Source organism: Argentina silus, assembly GCF_951799395.1.
Source record: "Argentina silus genome assembly, chromosome: 12".
NCBI lineage: Eukaryota > Metazoa > Chordata > Actinopteri > Argentiniformes > Argentinidae > Argentina > Argentina silus.
Genome location: NC_139666.1, coordinates 16,092,994 through 16,105,499, shown reverse-complemented (window position 1 = coordinate 16,105,499; position 12,506 = coordinate 16,092,994). Strand labels below are relative to the sequence as shown.

The 12,506-nt window shown below is 47.0% G+C and overlaps 1 protein-coding gene across 12 annotated transcripts in view; it reads right to left on the bottom strand.

Moving 5' to 3' along the window:
- caska (calcium/calmodulin-dependent serine protein kinase a) overlaps window positions 1–12,506 on the bottom strand; it is a 92,027-nt gene that overhangs the window by 49,033 nt on the left and 30,488 nt on the right. For all 12 annotated transcript variants that reach the window (XM_083682269.1, XM_083682274.1, XM_083682277.1 and 9 more), the window contains exons 2-3: window positions 8,034–8,146; window positions 81–186 (exon numbers count right to left, since the gene is read on the bottom strand). In XM_083682269.1, the coding sequence (XP_083538395.1) occupies window positions 81–186; window positions 8,034–8,146 (219 nt within the window). The remainder of the gene's footprint in view (window positions 1–80; window positions 187–8,033; window positions 8,147–12,506) is intronic.

Genomic DNA, 12,506 nt, shown 5'->3' with positions numbered 1-12,506 from the left:
CGCCGGTACATGCACATACACACACACACACACACACACACACACACACACACAAGTATTGATAGAGGTGTCAGACTTACAACTCGAAGACCATGTAGAGCATGCCATCTGAGCTGTAGGTTTCCAGGAGCTCCACAATGTGAGGGTGCTTCAGCATGTGGCAGATACTGGCCTCTCTCTTCAAATCTGGCAATGCAAAAATAACAGGTTACAGGTTAGAGATCATTTATCCTGACGTCTCGGTAGAATACCACATGTTGTTGATATCAAACTTTCACCGAAACTACAGGAGCAGCCCAGCACATTTCATCACCAAAGAGACCGCCTCTGGTCTGTAACAAGGTAAGCCACAGAAACTTCCGAACACCTTCGTGGCTGCTGAACAACCTTCTCCTCGGAGGTGGAATCCCCACCCCGTTCTCCCACATGTAGACTTCCATATTCACAAGGCATCCATCAGCCTCACACAGGGAGGTATGAAAAGGCTTTAAACAGCTCTGCTTGATGTTCAGTAGCTGATGTAATGCTACCCTAACACACTAACACTCTACAGGATGACTCAACTCTTGCAGGTCTGAAAGGGCCACTCGCTAGGACAGACAGAGAATTCCAATAACCTGCCTGGGCTAGAGGCTATCCATACATCGGCCTCCTCAGTGAAGTAAGCCAGTCAATCGTTTCATCATATAAAAACGACCGGAAGAGACTGGAGACATTCATCATTGTACTGGGGGGAAAAACCCAAACAAGTGTAGGGGAAGAAAATGCAGTGAATGTCAAAATGACGTTGCTTGAAAAAGTCAATATTCTGACTTGTTCACGGTAATGCAAATAGAGAATTGCACTGTCAACCTAAAATGATGGATTACGGCATAAACTCAATCTTCTTAGTGCACTCCAGCAACTCTGTCATCAGTTAGAGTAGTACAGCCCCATAGTTCATCTGTATAGTATAGTAGTATTGAATACTATGCTTGCTAATTCTCGTTAGGTAACAGTCCCGCTAATATTTGCAAAGGTCTGATGTTTGTTATCGACACTGGCTGACACTAGGGGGAGCCATCAAGAGTTAAATCGTGACTTTGTGCAAACGTACAGAGCATGTCCCAGTGATGAATATGGAACATATCAACTTGAAATGTTGTTTTTCCCTGTGGCCATCATACCCTCCTCCTCCTCATCATCTTCATCACCACCACAACACATTCTACTCCTCCCTCTCACCCCGCAGGCTAAAGCCCAACCCCTCCCTGACTCTCTCTGTCCCTGGCTCTGCTTTCACCGCGGCCCAGTTGGCAAACAGACCAACAAAAATACCTCAAGCCCTTTATATCAAAGAAGATTACTCACTCTATACTACAGAACAGACAGACAGACAGAGAGAGAGAGAAAGGGGAGGGAAGGAGGAAGAGAGGAAGAGAGACAGAGAGAGAGAGAGAGAGAGAGACAGAGGAAAAGAGAGGGAGGGAGGGAAGGAAGACAGGAAGGGAGAGAGAGAAGGAGAGAGAGAGGGTGAGAGAGAGGGGGGGGGACACTCCAAATGCACCACATAAATCTGCTGTTGGCATCATGAATCACTACAGTACAGAACAGAAAGAGAGGAGGGATGGAGGGAGGACGAGAGGAAGCAAGAGAGAAAGAGGGAGGGAGAGAGGGAGAGAGACACTCCAAATGCACCACCCAAATCTGCTGTTGGCATCATGAATCACGACAGTACAGAACACACACACACACACACACACACACACACACACAGAGAGAGAGAGAGAGAGAGAGAGAGAGAGAGAGAAAGAGGGAAACAGGGAGGGAGAGAGAGAGACAATCTGTTGTGGCCATTGCGTCAGAGAGGGACCACACTCACCATAGTACAATCTTCACAATCATCCAACAGGCTTAGGTTAGTAATGAACCAAAACATAGCATGCTGAAGGAAGGCAGGTAGCTGTGTGACTGCATCTCCCCAGGCTCTCACTGAGTCCTACTCGACAGCCACTGATCCATGGCTTAGTCTTTCAGGATTTCTACGGTATTTAGAGATGGTAGCAGAGGGACCAGGCAACTACAGACCTGCACATCAGCCTGCCTGACCATCCTCTCCTCTCCATCATTCAAACGACCCTCTCCTCGCCTTCGCTGTGCATAAGCGCCAATCAACATCACTCATTTTTTAAGAGTCTGTCCCTTCATCCCTCCATCCATCCCCTTCATCTGTTCCAGCAGGCAGTTTCCTTGATATCCTCCTCCAGGCAGTATCTATTCTGGGAGGGGGTGTTGGGAGAGATATGTAGATATATCTACATAACCTTTATGCAAACATTAAATGAAAATGCATTACGAAGCGCTTCTGACTGCATTAACGTTTCATACCCTCTTCTGCGATATTGCACTTTAAACTCATTAAATAGTGAGTGCACATGCATGCGAACACTCATATGCATACAGAAATACAGTAACACAGGCACGCACACATGCATGCAAAACCTGAGCGCAAGCATAGTTCTGAAGCGGTTGATATTTCACATTGCAGTGAGGGTTCGGGAGCAACGTTCCCTGGTTGCTACGGGAGATGAACAGGAATACTAAGGATTAAATGAGATGGGAAAGCTCAGGGATGAGTGCACGTTTCTAGAATGATGTGATGGCTCTATGATAAGTGCTCCCCAGGGATAGGACAGGGCCTCAGCAATAATACTGTACGTGTGTGTGTGTGTGTGTGTGTGTTAACTACAGCATACCCAATTAGCAATTACTGAGTGTAAGCCAGCTAACTGCCACACTGAGGAGTGCGCACACACACACACACACACACACACACACACACACACACACACACACACACACACACACACACACACACACACACACACACACACACACACACACACACACACACACACACACACACACACACACACACACACACACACACACACACACACACACACACACGCGCCTGGGAGCTAAATGCTGCTGCTTTGTTTTCCAATGTCGGCATTGACATTTAATTAAGCCCTGTGTGTGTTAAAGCTAGGCTAATTCCGTTGCTCCAAGCCTCAGCCCTAACATTTGGTTAAATTCTCAAACACTCTCCGCTTGCTACAGTAGCTCAACACGTTGCTAATACTACTAAAGCCAGATAAGTGGCCTCTCTGATTCCGGCAGTAATGTCATTCAGTGATGCCAACAGTGATGTTATTCAGTGGAACCATCGGAGGGGATTAGGAAACGGTGCCTATCAAACCTGCACTTCATCAGTGATTGCATAGTACTCGCTGTGACGCCTCTACCTCCCCCTCTCTCCTGCTCTTCCTTTCTCTCAAGTTCGGATTAACTGAACACTGCAGTCTGCATGCCTGTGTGTGTGTGTGTGTGTGTGTGTGTGTGTGTGTGTGTGTGTGTGTGTGTGTGTGTGTTGCACATTATTGTCAGATCAGTGAATCAGCACTAGAGCTGACCTCAGAGAGAGAATGAATGAAGAGAGGAGAGAAAAACAGATTGCATTGGCGGAGTGGTTGAATCATTGGTTGAATGAAAGAGGGAGCCAGAGAGATGTGCACGCTTAACACGTTCACACGCTCACACGCTCCAAAACACGGCAGGATGTTAGGACAGTAGCATTTCCAATTAATCACCAAAGCTAGACAGGAGGGGAGGAGAGAGGGAGAGGCAGAAGAGAGGAGGATATCAGGGAGGAGAGAGAGATGAGATGGACCACCGGGAGCGGATTGGGAGAGGAGCAGAAGGGAGGGGGATGAGAGGGAGAGAGGAGAGTGAGACAGATGTGATCTCTACAGAGGTCCCTGTTCCTCCTGCTGGGAAACAAAGCCTGCTCTGGAGGGAGCCTCTGCTTCTACAGCTACCACAGAGAGCCCTCTGTGTGTGTGTGTGTGTGTGTGTGTGTGTGTGTGTGTGTGTGTGTCTTTGAGGGAGAGAGAGACATCCTGGCTTGAGAGAGAAACATGAACAAGAACATACTCTAGATGTAAGCCTGGAATCACTAGCAACAGTACCACCTGTAGAGAGGAGAAGGAGGAGGGAGGAGGAGAGGGAGGGATCGTGCTGAACATGATGAATTTCCATCGTTCTCTTGGCTGCTTTTCTCTCTCACACCTTCAGAGGCCTGACCTATTCATCAGACAGACCATTGGACTAGGGCAGGGGGAACCGACCTTGCTTGTGTATATAGCATGAGCATGTGGTGAGGCATTTGTTTAATGTGTGCGTGTGTGTGTGTGTGTGTGTGTGTGTGTGTGGGTGTGTGTGCTGGGCTACACCCCGTCTGACCCATTTTGGCTGGTCTGGTCTCTGCACAGTGGTGTGTGAGTGTGTATGTGATAGAGAGAGAGTGTGTATGTGTGTGTGTGTGTGTGTGTGTGTGCGCGTGCATGTGCGCGTGATTGCTCTAGTGCTGTATTAAAGCTGCTCATTCAAGTGTAACAGCTCCCTTTTCTATCACCCAACAAAAAACGAAACATAAAAACAAAAGCAACAATGGAAACAGCATTTGCTGCTGTCTTAGGGGAGTGTGTGAGTGTAGAGGTTGATAGATTTTCCAGTGCTGCAGTGGAGAACTGTGATTGGATATAAATGACAGGAGAGTGTGACGGATGGACACACACACGCGCACAGACGCACAGACGCACACACAAATGGGACTGGTACACTACTGTTGGACAAGCCACAATGAGAAAATGTCATTTTGCTATTCTCTGTCATTCTCCATTCCTCCGTTTCCATCAAATGCTTTATGCGAGGGGAGGGAAGACAGATGCCCTGGCTCCCACAGAGAACGGTATTTGTCCTCTGTGGCGCAGGGTACAGATCCCTCTCTTTTCAGACAGGCTTTCTAGAGGCTGGGCTTTGATGTTTGACCAAACTAAGTGCATTTTCGTGTCCAAATAAACCCTTTTGACACCCTCTATTCATCCACCACTCTCTCCTGTATCTCTCTCACCATTTCTCTGTCTCTTTCCAACTCTTTCTCTGTCCCAATGCCAGCCTCTCCTCCATCTCTCTCTCCAGCTGCCCCCAAAGTCCCCCCCTGTGCTGATTGCATCTCTGGCTGGTGGGAGACTTCCTCTGGCAAAACACTGCAGGCAAGAGATGACGAGACAAAGGCCAATGCAGCACTGGCCAGCTAGTAACTAGCCAAGAGAAAGTAGGCTTTGCCAACTACAAACTAGCCAAGAGACAGAGACCTAAATAGTACTGGCCAACTATAAACTAACCCACAGAGAGACACTAACAGAGGTCAGCTGGCGGTGTTGGACTCCCTTTGCTCACATTCTAGCGGAGCTATCAGAGATCAACACCAGACCAGAAAGTCACGACTGTTGTCCAATTCCCCCCCCAGAAGAACAAAACTGCTACTGTCTCCATATGCAAGGGCATGTTTGCTCAATTGGTACTGAGGAAAATAGAGAGTCCATCAACCATCACAGCTCCAACACACACACTCTATAAATAAGTGATTCATTCTCAATTATTCTTCATGCGGAGCACATCGGAGACGACGTGTCTGGCCAGAGCTCAGTCTTTCGCTGCGACCCAACAGGAATTAACTGTCACCGACCAGTGGGTCTCTTTCTGGCGTTGTGGTAAACACAAGCTTTTCTGTAGGCTGTGTTTCACGTCCTTTCAAAAACTCTGAGTCTGTGCCCTCTGAAACACCACAGCTATATATAACCCATATAAAAGAGACATGTCAGGAGTAAGGAGCAGGGGAGAAAGCCTGTTTCCGCTACCTTAAGACCAGCATGACAGAGTGCATCATACTGCAGACCAGAGAAAATCTCCCTTTCAACACCTCTCTTTTATAAGGCTTAAACACTCCAATCTGAGTCACTGCAATCTCTCTATCAAACCCGTAGTGCCAACCGCCGACACAGTCCCTCGATCCCTCTCACAGCCCAGGAGTTCCTTAACAAATCAACAAATGAGGGATTGAAGTGAGATTGACAGTACAATATGTGTAATTCTCTGGGATAAACTAACCTAATCAAGCAGTTCCAGCTCCGCACTGTGTCTCTGTAGCTAGCTGCATGCACCATTTTAAGGAATACTAGATATCATTTCTTTCGGGTTTTCAGTCATCTCCATACATAAAAGCTTGATACTATTTCTACATAAAGCCTTCAGCAGAGGCCGACACCATCAGCTTGATATGATTTATGACTTGAGGGACTTGAGGGACCAGGGATAGAAAAAATCTATAATCTTGTTTCACTTTTCTTATTTAAATTATTATACGGAAAATCCATATTTAGCGTTTTGAGCAGTGTGAACACAGTGGGACACCCTCCACTAAAGCATCCCAAATGACTGTGGAGAGAACCATGAGATGAGAGCTGGACATTAAAGTCGATTGCTTTCTGGAAGGCTTCAAATGAAAAACGGCGGCTTTATGCTCATTCTGTGGAGTAGAGTGGGGAAATATAATCAAACACAGAGTCGGGAGAAACCGTGACCAGTGGGAAGGAAAGGGCAGGGTGCCTTCTCACAAGGCATCCTTAGTAGAACATAGAGTCAGGAGATCTCACTAATAAACCTCTTCTTCGGTTTCTCTCCCTTCTCTCCCTTCTCGCTTTCTGCCTCTCACTCTCTCTTCATCACTCCACCCTCGTTCCTTAACACTGGCTGCCTCTCCTGTAAATACCCCCCCCCCCCCCCCCCATCTCTCTCTCTTTAATGTACACTTACTGTAGTATAATTGCATTGAGCGGTGCAGTAAAAACAGCTGAAACAGAACAAATTAACATGTACTCGGTGTAAGGCACAATGATATGACCCTCTGTGTTATAGCCTATCATTCAAAGTAAGAGATCCACACGCTGCTGTCGTATTCTCCTTAATTGGCTCAGTCTGCGTCTGTTACTGTGTGTGTGAGAGAGTGTGTGTGTGTGTGTGTGTCGACAATGGAAACGGCATTTGCTGCTGCAGAGAGAGAGAGAGAGAGAGAGTGTGTATGTGTGTACTACTGCATATGTATATATCTGAGCCAAGACACTTAGTGATATAGTAAAAGTGACATCAGAATTGAGGGTTGTAGCTGGAAGCTAGTGGACATGAGTGGTCCTCTGACCTCCACCCTGTAGTTCCAGCTATTCCCAGGTGAAGTCCCGGGCTACAACACAGACATAGCGAACCCTGCAACCTTGCCACCAAAAAAAATATTTATTTCTCTCACTTCCTCTCCTCCTTTATGCCGGGGCTTTGAGCAAGGATCATTTCACGACTCACTGACCTCTTTGTGCCTCTTCCACAAAAACAATAATAAACCATAGTACTGAAATGTCTTGTGTGAATGTGTTACCTCAGGGCAGGGGTAGAGGTTATTTGTAGTACATGTGTCCAATGATGAGATTTGGAGGGTACACACTCAAAGAACATCCTCGATCAGAGATAATGAAATCAAGACCTTCTTGTCTGAAACTTTGTGTCTGATGAGGGTCTTTGTTGACCGAGACTGTCACTATCTTGTAAATAAAGTCTAGTGTTTATCTATGAAGAGAGCATCACTCATCTAATTCTATCAACATTCAAAATTAAAACTACACTAAGTGAATGCATCTCCTTCTGGAATGTCCCCCTTCTGGAATGTTTCTCTGTGCATGAAAAAAAAAAAACACTAAGAACAAAGGTCAAATAAAGGTTTGAGAACCTTTTATTCCCTAAATTGAAACCAAACTTTGAATGAAACAAAACTTAGAAAAAAGATCAAATAAAGGTTACACATAACTGGTGGAAGGAAGCCCCCCCCGTTCTCTCCCTTCATCCTCTCCCTCTCACGCTGAGTCTGGTCAGACCCCTGCTGTGTTTGGTCAGACCCCTGCTGTGTTTGGCCATATGGTACACAGCAGGCCTCTCAAGAGATCAATAATACAACGCAACTTACCACTGTATGACTTCACACCACACACACACACACCCCTTTACATAACCCCTCGCTCACACACCTCACCCTCATATCACCCCACACTCTGTGTGTGTGTGTGTGTGTGGGGGGGGGGGGGCGCGTGTATCCTCTCTCTTACCCTCTGTGCTGAGTCCAGGGCTGGATGTAAACTGGGCCACATCTACGATTTTCACAGCGAACTGCTGTCCCGTCTCTCTGTTAATGCATCTCCTCACCACACTGAATGGACCCCTGCAGGAGAGAGAGGACAGGGAGTACACACACATTAGTGATCCATCCATAAAAGATCAAATCTAAAGTGCATTTCACAGGGGTCACAGACCTGCAACACATGTTTACAGAAGAATGAATTCATTTTAAAAGGGAACAATAATAACAACAACAAGGTGTTTAAAACATTGACAACGACGCCGCGAAACCTGAGGCGGGGGAGATTACTATAATAACGAAAGTGAAGGGTCGCCTTATAAAACACACCACTACCTCAGCGCTCTAGTCTAGCCACGACAGCTGAGGTCAGTCCCATGAACCTCCAGTCACTTCAGCTATTGAATCACACCCCTATGGAGAAAATGCATTATCCATTGCACCTGACCGTAGCCGAGATGGAATTGACCCGCGATGCTGTGAACTCAGTGTTTAGTAAACAGATGACATCGTCCCCCTGGCCTCTCTCACAGCAGCCCGGGGGCAGAGGTAAGGCACTTTACAGAGACGGAGCTAAATAAAGCCCTCGCTCATACAATGGTGGAGGGAGCGTAATGGAGTTGACCCCAACTCAGGGAGGTGTTTAGTAAATAGAAAGCTTCCTCTTAGGAAGGCTTAACAGGAGGCCAGAGGGCAGCCAGGGGAGAGAGGGCAGGGATAAGACAGAGGTACTGGACGGTAGGGAAGTGTAGAACAAGCCCAAGGTCGGGTACAATCACTCACAAGCACACAGACACGCACACACAGTAAGGCCTTCCTACTGTATAGAAAGCCCTCTAGGTCATAGGAAACACCTATATTTAAACCAAGAGGAAGTCCACAAGAGATATAAAAGGACTCAGTCACCTGGATCATGAGGACACTAAGCCGCGCGCACGCACACACACACACACACACACACACACACACACACTTGCACGCACATACCAGGAGAGAACCCTTCTACTTCTATTTAATCATAGTGCACGTGTGTGTACTGTATGTCGAATCGTCGGTGCGAACACATTACCCAAGCCTGAATACACAGCTGCCTTTGACCTCTCTCTCCTTGGAAAGCGGAACGTTACATCAGCCCCAAGCCCTCAGGTGTGTGTGCACAACGTTTGAGTAAAGATGACCCAATTCACACCTGCACATCCTTCGAGACAGAGGTAGAGAGGGAGGAGGAGAGAGTGTCCACATGCGTATTGGGGACCAGTGAGTGGTGAGTGTATTGCTCCCTCTCTTCCTCCATCCCTCTGTACATGTCCCTCGCTCACTCCTTCACTCTCTCCCTCTCTTTCTGAACTGTTAGTGAACTGAGATGGAGCAGTTTTTAAACCAGGAGATAAACAGTCTCGCTCCCTGCTGGGTGAAGTACACACATCCATCCACTATCAACCTCTTGCATCATCACAAGGCACCAGACACCAGTAACATGATTGTCTCCAGTTCACTTCATAACAAAATACCATCATCGCCAAGCGCCAAACACTGTCAGCGCTTAGCTTACCTACATCATCAGAAAGCGCCAGACAGAGCCACTCTAATACACAGTGAATGAGTGAGTGAGGTAAACAGTAAAGAGTGTGTGTGTGCATGTGTGTGTGTGTGTGTGTGCGTGCGTGTGTGTGTGCGAGGTGTTCTCTGTTCACAAACACAGACTGGTTGAGCAGATGGTGATCAGGCTAAAGCTGCTTAGTGTCAGAGCGGTGAGGAACAGCGGCACTCTGCCCACAGATACACAACATACACACACCCCCACCCACCCACACACACACAGACCTAGACCAAACTATACAGAACACACACACACACAGACGGGATAGAAAAAATGCTGAGTAAGGCATTATCACTCTGACCAGCCTGTAACTTCTTCTAGATCACAGGTCAAATAACTCAGAAAGGGGGAAGGAGTGTGTGTGTGCACATGTATGTGTGGGAGACAGACACACACACATGCATACACACACACACACACACACAACAGTGAACTGACTTTTAACTACTGACAGTGCTCCTGGGTCGTCAGCTTGGCAAACAGGAACATTCCGCGGTTTCCACGGTTTGCGAGCACATGATAGATATTTAGTTTAAAGGCTTGTTTGAGCAGTAATTAGCCTACTGAAAACACTCTAAATTCCATGTCAGCTCAGGTCAGGCCACCTCATCCATCTACTCTAGACAGAGGAAGCAGAGGACCAGTGATATCATGGGGCAGACGAGACATACTTATCGTGCAACACTTAAGTCTTCTTTCATGAGTAAACGATCAACCTGGATCAACTAGTTTCAACCTCCTCACATCTACAGCCTACACAGAGCACACTACAGCAGGAAGAGGAATCAAATGTTCACACACACACACACACACAACTGATAAACACCACTAGTTAGTGGGATTGAGAATGACAGTACTGACATTGGACAGTAGGGTCTAATGAGCAGGTACACAGGTGTAGCCAGGTTCTCTCCTCTGTGCTTGCTAACCCCCTCTGATCCACAGTGGACTTTTACTCATGTCCTCTGGAAACTTCCCTCTTCAATCACGGGTATCAGCTGATCACCAATTCTCATTACAATGCAGCCCCTGCTGTTCTCCCTTATCTGATCCTGCACAATTCTCCAGGCACATACTCTACTCTACTCTCTCTGTCTGTCTCTCTCCATCTCCTTGTCTTTCTCTCTCTTAATCTCTCTCTTTCTCTCTCTCTCTCTCTCTGTAGAATTACATTACCAAAACGGTAAATGTCAGGGCTTTCTTCCGGACTCGCACACAATAGACAACAAGCCCCTAAGGTGTTTTGGAGGAGAGGGAGCGAGAGAGAGAGAGAGCGAGAGAATGAAAGGGAAAGTGAGAGTGAAAGAGTATCGCCCTTCAAGCTAAGTTTACAGTAGCTGCATTACAATCGTGACAGACTGACTTCTGTTGAACACAAACAACAGCGCTGTGTGTCTTCAATGGGAAATACAGGATAACAAATAGGCTGGTATCTAAAAAGAGAGACAACGCAGAGACAGACAGACAGAGTAGCCTATAAATTCAAGCAGAGAGGCTTCGGCAGTCATTTGGGCTGAGTGTATCTAGCCGGGGGGGATAAGTGAGGAGCTGAATGTTGAACAGATGAGGGGCTCATTCACAGAAGCCCCAGTGTAAATCTAAAAAGATGAAGACGCACAATCTCCCCTCTCACATCAGACTGCATTGCCATAAACTGGGCAGATTAACTTCGGAAAATGTCTCTGTGGAGAGGAAGGCTGGGACAATAAAAAAGGAGAGGGGGACAGGAAAAGAGTTGAGTTATAGACAACTCAAGAGGCGGAACCCAGTGCCTGTACATAGAACTGTACAAGGAAGCCGCCATTATGTGTCTGAATGGGTTTCGCAGCTGCACATGGAGTCAGCCATTATGGGTCTGAAAGGGGTTCAGCTGCACCAGTCAGTTCAGTTGATCTTGTCTAACTCTTATCAGAGGGAATTATGCAATTTCCTCTCCTACAAGGATGGCAGGAAGAGAAGAGGGGAGAGAGAGTGGTGACCTGCAGCTGCAGAGAGGGTGGTGAACTGAGGGCTGAGACATGCTGTGCGTGCGTGTGTGCGTGTGTGCGCGTGTGTACACCATATGTGGAGGTTGAGGACGAAAGATTCTCACAGTGTAGAGGGGAAACATCTACTGGAACTAAACCCATTATAAACCTCTCAATGACCCCTGACCTCTGACGTGAGGATAATGACAAGAGAGAATGATATACAGAAGGGCAACGACCTCAACCTCCAACCTGATGATGTTACCATTGACCCTGAGAGAGACGGGGAGGGAAGCATTGCTCACATTCCATGTCTGAGCTTTAGAGTAACCAATGGGGATTTATTGTAACATTAAAAAAGGGACACCCAGTGTGTACAGTATGTGTGTGATTACACACGTGTGTGTGTGTGTGTGTGTGTGTGTGTGTGTGTATTAAAGGTGATTTGCAGTACTCCTCACATGAACTACAGAGTGCATCCATCACACTGCGTCTCATTCCGTAAATGTCACCGGTTTTACGACATTCACAATCGTCCACAACATACATCACTCACACACACATTCTCATTACCACACCTAATGGGCTAACCCCTCAAGAGAGAGAGGATGGCCCTTTATCTGTGTCTGTGAGTGTCTGTGTCTGTGTGTGTGAGTGTGTGTACATGTGTGTGTGAGTGTGTGTGTGTGTGTGTGTGGGACTATGATCCATGATACTGCTGTAATTCTGTCACAGTTGTTAACTGGCCCAACAGAATCCCAACACCATAACCATTAAACAGACTATTATGGGATCAATAGAGGGAGCAGCCTTAAGCTGGGTCACACTAGGGAGGCTACACACACATTCAGTCTTGGTTGACTGTTGTTCGACTGCA